The sequence below is a fragment of the Haemorhous mexicanus genome, chromosome 5, assembly GCF_027477595.1.
Source record: "Haemorhous mexicanus isolate bHaeMex1 chromosome 5, bHaeMex1.pri, whole genome shotgun sequence".
Lineage (NCBI taxonomy): Eukaryota > Metazoa > Chordata > Aves > Passeriformes > Fringillidae > Haemorhous > Haemorhous mexicanus.
Genome location: NC_082345.1, coordinates 3667607 through 3680237, shown reverse-complemented (window position 1 = coordinate 3680237; position 12631 = coordinate 3667607). Strand labels below are relative to the sequence as shown.

At 36.2% G+C, this 12631-nt stretch overlaps 1 protein-coding gene across 1 annotated transcript in view; it reads left to right on the top strand.

Annotated features, from left to right (window-relative positions):
* DERA (deoxyribose-phosphate aldolase) overlaps positions 1–12631 on the top strand; it is a 48401-nt gene that overhangs the window by 5578 nt on the left and 30192 nt on the right. The window contains exons 2-5 of the mRNA XM_059848038.1: positions 2981–3078; positions 4846–4993; positions 5653–5748; positions 7389–7523. Coding sequence (XP_059704021.1) covers positions 2981–3078; positions 4846–4993; positions 5653–5748; positions 7389–7523 — 477 coding nt within the window. The remainder of the gene's footprint in view (positions 1–2980; positions 3079–4845; positions 4994–5652; positions 5749–7388; positions 7524–12631) is intronic.

Genomic DNA, 12631 nt, shown 5'->3' with positions numbered 1-12631 from the left:
GGAGTGAGGGAGGGGGAGAATCCAAAGGCAGTCAGTTCTATTTCAAAAAATGGTTTTACTCTGATATTTAATGAAAAAAAAGAAAGAGTAAAGCTGGAATTGTGAGGGTTTTTCTGAATAAAGGCACTTAGATCTAAAGATTTGATGAGACCTCACATGGCAAACTTTGAAAGTCTATTTAGAGGCAATTATGCTGGGACATATTTGTTTTCACTTACCCATTGCTTTAATTAATGTAGGAATGGGCTTGAATAAAAGGTCTGTGTTATATGGAAGTCTCCATCTGCTGCTGCACATTACCAGAACCTTTGTCCTTCCTTGCCGTGCCATTTTTATTGCACCATTTTATTTCCTGTAGTAAGAGCTGCATGATATCTCACATTAAGTTGTACAGAAAGGATGGTGTTCTGATTTTTTGTTAAATTATTCCTTTTTTTTTTTTTTTTTTTAATTTTCTGCCTGTGCTGTGCACTGTGGTTTGAGTTCCCACACTCAAAAAAAAAAATACTTGGAGATCCACATTCTGTGGTCTTTCAGGGACTCTTGCATCCCCTGCACAAAAATTAGGTATTAGACATTGCCATGTGTATTTTTGAGAGCAGAGGGGAAGATGTGTCAGACAGTAAAAAGGGCTTAAACCAATGGATTTTGTCCTATTTGCAAAATAACATGCAGTCAGCTATTGCTGGTCAGCTGCTATTTGGTGGCTTTCACAGGTGACTTTGGGCACAGCAAGAGCAGTAGCTTATTTCCACTTCCACTCTCCTTCCACACCTTTTCTCCCTTTTTTTTTTTTTTTTTCCTTTCTCCAAATGACTTTACAGTTGATTATTTCCTTTAAGCTGATCTAGTGTGCAGGGCTCTAACATCTTAAAAGGATTGCTTAGACCTGAGTCAGGATGCTCAAGAGTCAGGTTGGGTAGATACAACAGCTTTATCAGCCTGAATCCTCTACAAACAATGGCTGATGAAGAATTAACCTACTCATGAGTGAAATTTGTGTCCTTTCATATAAATTTTCATCTCAAACTTGAATTTTCCTTGACTAACTGGACACTGTCTTCATATTCTCCCAAATAATTGTTTTTATAAATCATTTACTAGTTGGTTTTCTTGGTTGTTTCAAAAGTGTAGAAAGAATAGGTTAGAGCAGACCAGCTGAAAGGATCCTTATTAGAGAGAGAGAAGCTGAGTTCCTCATCTAAACTGCTTCCTTTGGTTTTATCACATTTTCCAAAGGGGCTGAAAGGTCACCGTGCACCCAGGAGGGTTCAAAAGTTGTTATAACAAATGGGATTATGATTAAATGATGCTACCTCAGCACTTGGCACAGGTAGCAGAAGAATCATAACACAGAGTTTGTGTGTCCCTCCTCTATATATTGATTTATGTGTGTTTTCCTCCCCCATGGATTTTGTCAAAAATATCCTGATAGGCAAAAAAAGGAGAAAGTTGTAGCCATGGTTTTTGAAGCAATTTTTTCTCACCTGCTTTCTACAAGTCAGCTGAGCTGAGCTCCTTGTTTGGGACAGAATGGATAAACCTGTGGCTCTGAAATTGGAAAGAATAACAAGGGTTTGTTGTTTGACTTGCTTGCAACTTTCCAAGCTCCCACTTTTCCTTGTTGCCATGCAGTGAGTCTGATGCTAAAAAAAAAAAAAAATCCATAAATCCAATCTTAAAAAAACAAAAAATCCATAAATTCCTTAGGATCCCTTTGATTTATTTGTTCTGCTTTTAGCTAACACTTTGTGGGTACCACTCACTAATAGCCTGAATGTGGTAATGGGACAGTGGTAGCACAGTAACTTATGCTAAAAACAAGATTTTCTTCATCTGTTTCATGTTGTCCTGCATTTCCTCTGAGTCATCTTTACCCTAAATTGGTTTTTGTAAGTCTAGGAAAACAAGCTTTTATTTACACATACTTTGGCTAGAATATTAGTTTTCTACATTCTTTTTTGGCTATTAAAGCTATTCAGTAGGAAGAAAAATAAAAGAAGTATAAGATTTCAGTACAAAATTAGTGATTTTGTCTACCAGCTTTTTTTTTTTTAAGTTTTAAACCTTTTTTTTAATCAATATGCTCAAGGGAAATGCAATTTACCACTGTAGTAAAGAAGATTCATAGAGTGACATGCTCTTAATAAATTCAGTCACCCAGAATTATTATTTCCTAGTACCTGTCTATGCCCATGTCCATATTCTGCCCTTAACTGGGGGTGATATTTGATGATTGATGGTGGTGATTTGCTGATGATTGGTGGTTAATGATTGTTGATGTTATTTTCAGAGTGTTTTCGTGGAATGCTTGTGGATTGGTATTTTGAAGAATTATTTACATTTTGGGATGTAAGAGATTCTAAAGATATTCCAGTTTCTTTTTCCTGTGTACTCTCATGAGCAGCCTATGTTTGATAATATTAAAAATTACACTCTGGATTTACCATACTAAGCAGAAATTCAAAGATTCAAGAGCCTGAACCCTCAGCTCTCCTTTTCAGCCAGTTACACTTTGTTAAGCAGTGGCCAATATTTGGTTCCTCTGGCTCTAGACAGTTTTAGTACATGCTGTGCATCTGCTGCTCTTTGGGAATTCTGGAATCTAGAAATAAGCCATCAAGCAATGGCAGAAGGTTGTTTTGTAGGGGTTTGGTTTTTTTTTTTCATGCTACATGTATAATAAACTTATATTTAAATTTACAAGACAGTGTCTCTGTCTCTTCAGCACTCAGTTAATTCACTTGTAATGGCACACAAAAAATGCTGTGTGAAATACCCAGTCCACAGATCATCCCCTGACAGAAGCTGAGGTTATTTTGGACTGGTGATAAGTACACAAGCCATTAGCAGGACATGAAAGCACAACACTCTCTTCAGAGGCTCCAAACTTTCTACAGTTTTCTTCTGAAGTACCACACCATATATTAAAAGAACACAGAAATAGATGAGCCTTTTTTTTTTTTGTTTCTCTCCCCAGAACTTGGCTGGATCTCAAAAGTGTATGTGAATCGACCTGCAGTGGTGAGGCATGCAGAACAAATTAAAAAATGGAAAACCCTGAAAGGTAATTGGCAAGTAAGTGCTCTTCTTATGCATTCTGTTCCTGTATTTTTAAAGCAGTCACTCTCCCTCTCCAGGCTGTAATATTGAATTTTTTTCAAGATACATGTAAACTTAAAGGATGTGCTTGTCCATGTCTTATTTTAGTAATTTGTATTTGATGATGATGGGATGGAATAAGGTGATGCATTTATCCAAACAAGTTAAAAACCATATAACTCATGACTGGCAAAACTGCAAATGGATTTAAGTCATCTTTATTCATGAGTGGATTAAATTGTGTATTACTATCCCTCCACATTTATTCTGTTTTCCAGACAGACTTCTCTGCATGCTGCCTTCTTATTTTTTAATTTTAAAGCTGTAAGATATGATCATGGTCCCTGTCAAATTTGACCTACCTGGATGATTTTTCTTTGCTTAAACATTCTCAACGTGTGTGATTTCATTGCTTAGCTAGTTTTTTTTAGCTAAAATTCAAAAATCCTGACTGGCTGTGGCATTTGGTGGGGGAAGGAGCCCACTAATGTCAGGAAAACTGACTTTTCAGCTGCTGAGGTAAGGTAAATGGGTGGTTATTGTCCATCTTAGTATAAAAAAACAAACTTTTTCTCCATTCACCAAGCAGCTGTTCTGCAAACAATGCTTGGGATGCCTCCCCTCTGCACACTGAACAAATTGTTTATGTGCAACAGTAGCTGAAAACCTGGAAGATTGATGGAGATGATGAAGGATCAATCTGAAGAGTGGAATGTAACAGAACAAAAGCAAGAATCATTTAATTATACTCAGTTCTTTCAGAAGTTGTTCAGAATAGTTGAAGGGTGTCAGAACCATCTCTCCTCTGTTTGGACATTGGCACAGCAGGGCAGTCATGTGCTGTTTTCTTAACAGAAGTGATTTTGATCCTGTACATGTTTGAATATGAGCAGCATTGCAGATTCAAATTCTGTAGCCTGTTCCCCAAAATACCCAACTGGAAAACCCTTTTAAAAAGCCTGAAATTTATACCAGTTCTGGAAACCCCCTGACTACATCTGTCTTGATGACTGGGATTCATGTCATAGGAGAGGAAACAAAAATTCCCTCAAACAGAGGATAAAAAAATCCAAGTAAAAGTAACATAAAATTATTTCTAGGGTAAACCCATTTCAAATAATTATAGGATGAAAGGAGGAAGCAGTAACAACAGTCAGGCTTAGACTAACAGAGGCCAGTGATGGTTCATTACCCCATTGCCATAGCAAACTCTCCCCCTGTACAAGAAGTCAGCTTTGAGTGAAGCCATCACTGTAAATGAGCATTTTCTGGAAGACTTTCATCAGATAATTCAAAATAAAATCTTAAGCTCAGTTTTTGCTCAGCAAAAGAAAAAAAGCTCATAAAATTTTTAGTTATGCTTCTGTTCCATTCTTTGATTAATAAGTCTTTTAAAATTCCTTTCTTTGATTAATAAGTCTTTTAAAACTCTGAAGCATTTCCATCTAAAGACTGCTTTAATTGACTGCACCAAAATTACAGATGTTTTTTATTCCTGATTCACACACAAAGAAGTGGATCCTTTTGAGGAAGTGTCCTCTGTACCATTAGATCCTGCTGAAGACATGAACAAATATCTGCCAGCCTGTCTATCCTAAGCCATTATTTGCTTATATGTTACATCCCCTGCATTTCCCCACTGTCAGAGTGAGAGCCAGGCTTCTGATTCCTGCACTTCTAAGGCAGTTTGGCCTTGGAAGTGCAAACAGAAATGTTCCATTCCTTGCTTTGTTCCCTTTGCAGGCAGCCTGGCTGCTGAAAGCTGTCACCTGCATAGACCTCACCACTCTCTCAGGTGATGACACTCCTTCAAATGTTCAAAGGCTGTGTTTTAAAGCAAAGCACCCTATCAGAGAGGATCTGCTCAAAGCCTTGGACATGCATGATAAAGGTATGGTGGCTTTTGGAGTGTGTGTTTTCTAGAGGAAATGTCTGTGTTTCCTTGTTATTTTCTCACTTTTCGGGAAGGACCTGGGTCCACTGCTTGGACCAAAGGGGAATCAGGCCTCTGATTGAAGCTATACACATAAAATATCAAAGATTAGTCTTTTTTTAAAACTTGGATTTATGGACTCTTCAGACAGTTGAAGTATAAAATATGAGGTCAATTATCTGAGAGCTGGAGAGAAAAGCACTTCAGCTAGAAATGCAGGAGATCTGCATTAACATAAAGACTGCTCAGCTGCTGCTGGGCTCAGTCTGGCTCCACAAGTAAGAACAGAGCTTGGCAGTGCAGTTTCTCTTGCAGCAATTTGCTGATCAGGCATAACTGTGATCAAGTCTTAACTGTGTTGGCATTAAACTGTGAGTCTGTCAATAAAAACCTTGGAGTTTTAACTCCTGCTAATGCAGACTTGCTCCCAGGGTCAGGTGAAGGAACGTGAGGGAGGAAGCAGCACGAGAATTACCTGGATCATTTGAGCAGCATAGCTGACATCCCTGGTGTGCTGCTTAAGATCCTTGTGAGAATACAAGAGTGGGAGGTGAGGACAATGCACACATGCTCATGGAGAAGGTGGAATTCTCTGGATGTGGCTTTTGCTTTTGCAGGTATCACTGTTGCAGCAGTTTGTGTGTATCCTGCGAGAGTCTCTGATGCTGTGAACACCCTCAAGGCTGCTGGTTGTAACATACCAGTGGCTTCAGGTAAGCTTTATTTGAAAATATCCCATTAAATAATTTGATGTTATAAAATACATAGAGAAACCCAGAGGTTTGGACTTGCTTTTGTGTCAGGGAGTAAGGTGAAAAAGTAACAGGTGGAAGGAGGGGAATGGAAGGAGGATTTTCTTCTGGTGTATAAATAATAAACACTAAAACACAACTTCTTCTGGTGTAATCTTTTGTTGTCTTCCAATTTCAAGCTGATCAGGAATGCCAAGTCTTTTTGCTAGAAGCTCTTCAAAGAGGCCTTTAAAATAGATCAGTGTTTTTCTCACCTGGACAGAAGAAAATGAAATATAGTGCTGGACAAGTATCAGTATTCACTGAGTAGATGATGATGATGATGTGAGTTCTAATAAAGGGGTTTTTTCCCTATCATGTTTGGCTTCTAAGTGCAGTCCTGTGTCAAGGTTTAGCCCAAGGCAGCAACTGTGTGCCACACTCCTGCTCATACAGCCACTTCCAGGATGGAGAGGAAAAGAGAATTGGAAGAGTAAAAGTGAGAAAAATTGTGGTTTCAGATAAGAGCTGCTTTTTTGTGCACTCCCAGCCCACTCACCAAGAAGAGGCCTTGACTCTGTGCTGGCACTACTCTGCACTTACCAAACCATCCCTGGGGAGCCAAGGCTGTTTCCTGCACAAACCCAAACCAGCCCAGCTACAGTGAGGATAACTATGCCAGCCAAAAGCAGCACACAGCACATCCTACAGGCTGTCTTCAAGGATGCTGTGAGCAGAGCCAGGGGTTGTTGCCTGATGAGCAGCCACAGGTTCAGGACTTTCACATCCAAAATCTAACAGGGTCAGCACTCTCCAGTCACCACTCATGAGGGGCAAGTCCTGAATGTGCAGGAAGCAAGAAGTACAATCAAAGAATTACTCAGGTTGGAAGGCAGCCCTGGATGTGATCTGGTCCAACCCCCTGCTCAAAGCAGGGGCTGACTTTAAAGTTAGATCAGGTGTTTAATGCTAAGATACATGTGAGGTTTTTGTTCTTGTTTCATTGTTGAGTAGGGGAAAAATATGTACTAAATGCATTTATATGTCAGAGAGAGACAATCTCTGAGAAAGCCATTATTTTTTCCATTTCCAAAGTTACCTTTGAGTTTTGCACTTAACCATCATAAACATAATCTTAAATAGAACTCATTGAAAGCAATTTGTGCTATATTGTGATGTAACCATTAAACAATTATGATTTAAGTCAAGATACTGCTTACAAGAATTGGGGCAAATTAAAAATGTATACATTGCTTCATATCTGAGCTCCTTGTTTGCTCAGTCTGCTGGAAGCAATAGGTATTGTGCTTTTATCTAGGAGGTATTGTGCTTTTAGCTAGGCTGTTCTGGAAAACATCAAGGCACGTGAAAGATCTTTTCACAAGATGCATTTACCTTGCTGGAGATTGGTTTTTGAGGCTAGAGCCAATGCTTCTTATTGGTTAAGAGAGAGTAGGATGAAGTGCCTGTAGATTTTAAAATCATGGCAAGCATTAAACAACAAGAATAACGTTCAGACTTTTTGGTGTATTACTGGTATTTTCAATTTTATGGTCAATTTATAAAACTTTAACACATTCATGAGACATTTCTTCCCTCTACCTGCACCTCTTTCATCCTAGTGGCTGCTGGGTTTCCATCTGGACAAACTCCTCTGGAGACCAAACTGGCTGAAATAAAGCTGGCAGTGGAATATGGGGCCCGAGAGATTGACATTGTCATTAGCAGGAGTCTGGTGCTCACTGGCCAGTGGGAAGGTAAGAAAAATAAAGTTCCTATGGCAAAGAACCTAAACCTTTCTCCATGCACCCACAGGGTCTGTCTTTGTCTCTTCCCCAAATCCCTCCATCAATCCTTGGAGAATCTGGTCTCTCTCTTCAGAGTAATAATCTGGGGCTCTGAGCTAAATAAAAACTATTTAATCCATTTATGACAAAGGGTTGCATTTTTTGAGAGGAATGCTGTTGGAAGCTGTGGCAGGCAGGGCAGGCAGAATGACTTTGTGGTTTGACAATTCAGGTCTATTCCCTCCGTGCCTTTCGAGGATTTTGTGTACAGCATTAAAAAAAAAAAAAGCAAGTAAAAGCTTTAATTATTGGAAGGGTTTTGTTAGAAAGCCCAAGGGGCTGCTAGTGTAGATGATACCTTTTAAAATATACATGTTTCATTTCTTGACGAAAACACGTATCTTAGTTGTTTTCTTTTTGCTGAAAGTTGAGGGTACAAATTGACTCTTCATATTATTATTGATGTTCTGGCATCTGTAGACTACTACTAATTAGTAGGAACAATAATGCTGAAGATGGTTTTTGCTCTAATTGCATCCTTAATGTACTGTGAATGGCTTGCCTTAAGTGCTGACAGTGCTCCTATAACTAATCTCCATGTGAAGGTAGACACATCATTGTCTTGGAATGAATTTTCCATTTAGCTGTATAATGCAGTGCCAGAATATCCTGTTTGCCTGGGAGGCTTTATAATAAAGCCCTGGTACCTGACTTTATTTAAGAAAATAACAGAAATCAGGGTAATAGATCATGTTTTCTGGTCTTCTTGCAATTAGCAGTTAAAATTGAACCAAAACCCCCACATATTTCTGCATCTGTGTCTCCAGGACTGGTTTCCTTGCTGTAATATCTTGGCCTCATTTGTAGTATTTGCAATTTCCATACTTTGTCTTAATTATTCAAGGATTGATAATTTGGGGTTTTTTTTAATATGAAGGAGAACTCAGAGGAGAAATACAGGGCTTGGATTCAGAGGGAGAGTTTGGATCATGACTGAAATGAATGGGAGAAGAATTACTCTTTGTGGTCACAAATTACTGGGGAGGAGTACACAGACACAGCAGTGATGGATGTGATGTAAAGCTGTCACTTTACTAAATAAGTAAATTAGGGATGGCTTTTAATTTGGTGTGCATATTCTTTTATCCAGAGCTGAAGTCTTGACAAGGTTGAAAGCCATCCTTATTTTAGATTTATATTACATATATATAATATATAAACCCCATATATTACTGTATATTTTATGTATAATATACAATTATTATATAAATATACAATGCAAAACATTTATTTTTTATAATATATTAATATATTATATATACTTTCATATTATTTATATTATAGAATAAATAACTATAACTATCTATATCTATCTATATCTATATATATATCTATATATCTATATCTATCGATATATATATATAAATAATATTTTTTTTTTTTACTGATGGCAGAATTAAAATTATTTCCAAATGATTTCCTAAGTTTGTTCATGAATCTGAATCTGTTTGTGGCACATGTTTACGTGATCTTGAAAAAAAGCTACTCCAGGAGCAGAATTTACCTGCCATAGAGATACCACAAGCTGAAAAATTTCAATATTTAACTTTCCTATATAAAAAAAAAGGTATTTCATTAGGTGATATGGATATTTTGGTGAAAATCTAGTGTTATTTCTTCCTGTTTAGCTTTCAATAGATATGTTACCTGTGTGGTTAAAGATAATACAGAATAATCTATATAATATTTATAAGTAATCTAGAAGAAGGGACAAAGAAGGATTTTTTAGGCTAAATCCCTATATTACATAAAATTAAGTAGTGCAGTACCTGTCCCTGTGTTTAAGGTGCTTCATCAACTAAAGCTGCCTTGCAGTTCTATTATAACTTATGCTAATAATAACAATAATAATTTACTTCTATAGGTATTTTCTTATGCTGACAGTCTTCACAACTTCAGAAGATATTGAAAAAAAAATCTGTGGTGGAGTGCTTTTTTGTTAATTTCTAGCTTTTCTTCTAGGCTGTGCAATAATTGGGGTCACCACAATAGAATGGTGTTGCTTTGTGATTTGCTTCAAAGGCTTGTTTGGGTATTAAATATTTTAGTGCATGTCCAATTATGTCAAGTTATTTTAAAGAAGTTCTTGAATGTTGCTGGAGCTCTTTATGACACTCAGAAGGCATTTTCCAGATCTTTGTGAAGTAATTGTTAAGATTTTTAAAATAATGCTGAGTATGAAAGCAGCTTTATTGGACAGCTAAATTACATCAGAAAATAACATGGAATGAGATATAAGTTTATGAATTTACATACCTTTTATAAGCTTTTAGCTTTTAAAGCAATACTACTTTAAAGTAGTTTACTCAGCTTTTGTCTTGCATTACTTGACAAAGTATGGATTAAACATAAATTATCAGTTTGGACACTTCCTTTAGACACAGAATGTGAAGCCTTTTTGTGAGGAGTGAACAAGTTGACCAATAAATTGTTGAAATAGACTGGATCTATTTATTATTCATTTTTTCCCCCATGTCATGAGCATTTGCTGTGCTCCTGAAGTTGTGTGGGGTGCAGTAATGTCAGTGCTCATTCCACAGCTGCTGGCAAACACACACCTGGACATGCTGCACTGTCAGGGGCTGCAGGAGCATTGTTAACCCATCCTTTCCTCTGTGGCAGCTGAATTTTCCTGTAAGTAAAGGGAAAAAACCCAGTTATACTCTGAGAAATTTGGTCCATGGTATCACCCCATTATGAAAAGTGCTTTTCACTGCTGCTCATTTTTTAGGTGTGGGTTTAGAGGCTTTGATCAGGGATTGGGACCTTATTTTGTGCTACATACTTGATAAACAGCACAGGCTGAACACACTCCCTGGCCCAGAGCCTTGGAGAAGCTTCCCCACGTTGTTCAGGGGGGTTGTAGCTGGATTTACCATTTCTAGATGTGCAGACTGCCTGCCCTGCTGCACTGTGGTGTTTGCTGGGTTCCCAGGATGAAGGGGGAATTGAGAATCTGACTCCATGTTCTTAGAAGACTTACATTATACTATACTATACTATACTATACTAAACATCATATTTACTATTATTTATATTACATTATATTACATTGCATTATATTACATTGCATTATATTTACTATTATCTATATTACATATTACATTATTATATTATATTATACTATATTATATTATATTATACTATATATCATATTTACTATTATTTATATTACATTATATTACATTGCATTATATTACATTGCATTATATTTACTATTATCTATATTACATATTACATTATTATATTATATTATATTAATTGTATTATATTTATTGTATTATATATTATATTAATATTATATTATATTATATTATATCATATTTACTATATTATATATCATATTTACTATTATTTATATTACATTATATTACATTGCATTATATTTACTATTATCTATATTACATATTACATTTTATTACATTTTATTATTATATTATATTATATTGTATTGTATTGTATTATATTGTATTGTATTGTATTATATTATATTGTATTATATTATATTATATCGTATTATATTATATTGTATTATATTATATTATATTGTATTATATTATATTGCATTATATTATATTATATTACATTATATTAATTACATTATATTATATCATATTATAATTATATTATACTATATTATACTATATTATATAATGCTATACTAAATCTATAGTAAAGAATAGAGAAAGGATACTTACAGAAAGCTTAACAAGATACTAATTAAAAACTCGTGACTCTCTCCTCAGAGTCCCAACACAGCCTGACTGTGATTGGCCATTAGGTAAAAACAATTCACCTGTTGGATAAACAGTCTCCAACCATGTTCCAAAGCAGCAAAACACAGGAGAAGCAATGAGATAATATTATTTTCCTTTTTCTCTGAGGCTTCTCAGCTTCCCAGGAGAAGAAATCCTGGCGAAGGGATTTTTCCAGAGAATGTGACAGTGACACTGCACAAACTCTGTCTGGTGCTGGCAGCAGCAGCTCAGGCTCCTGAAGCCCAGCTCTGTCTCCAGAATGTGAATCCCTGGAGTTGCACATGTGTGAGGGAGTTGTGTTGTGCTGATAGCCTCGTGCTTGTCATTTTGTTAACAAACCTGCCATTAAGATGCCAGACACAAGGGGCTCCAGCTCATTTTCCAGTTTCCAGCCCATCACGATCACCTTGATCTTTTGGGCTAACAGAAATCAAAACATCTTCTCATCTCAATTTCTATTCATTGTCACTGACTAGATAAAAACACCAAAAATTTAATTTTTTAAAGAAAAGAGATTTTATCACCACATTTTTGAAAAAGAGCTATTCCATAAAAAAATTAAGCAGTGTGTTTTTTCCCCTCCTTTAATATTTTCATTTCCTTTGTAAGAGATCTGGATTATCCCCTTTATTTTGTGATTTTTAGGACTAATGTATTACACCAAAGTAACAGACCATCTAGACAACCTAGCACAGATTACAGCCAGCAGAAATTATCAGGGATGTTTGCTTGGGAAATGTACATGGAAGGAACATGTTCTCTGCTGTATTTAATAGCTGCTAAAATTCAATATAATGTACTAAATATTCACAGTGTTAGGAAAATGACAAGGACAATTACAACTCTTATGTTTCATAAAAGTGGAATTAAAACCACAGCTACAAAAGCTTTTTTTTTTTTTTTCCCTACAAAATGTTTTTTTTTCTGACTTCTTTAAATACATCTAGTAAAAGCAGATGTAAAGTTCATGAAAACTGTCAGGTAGCTCAAGTGGTGCAAAGTAGAAGAGTTTTTTTGTCATATCCATTTTAACAGCTGGGTCAGTAGAGCTACTGCAGACTGTATTTGTGAGCACCTATATTCTATATAGGCTGGCTTGCTTTGGGGTTTTTTGTGGGTTTATTGGTTTGGGTTTTAGTGGCTTTTTTGCTTCTTTGTTTTTTTTTTCCTCTGGCTTAAGATTTATCTGCTTTTAGAATGGATAATATTGGTTAATATGCTGGAGAGTACTGGCCATTTGCTTTGAGAGCTTTTTCTTTT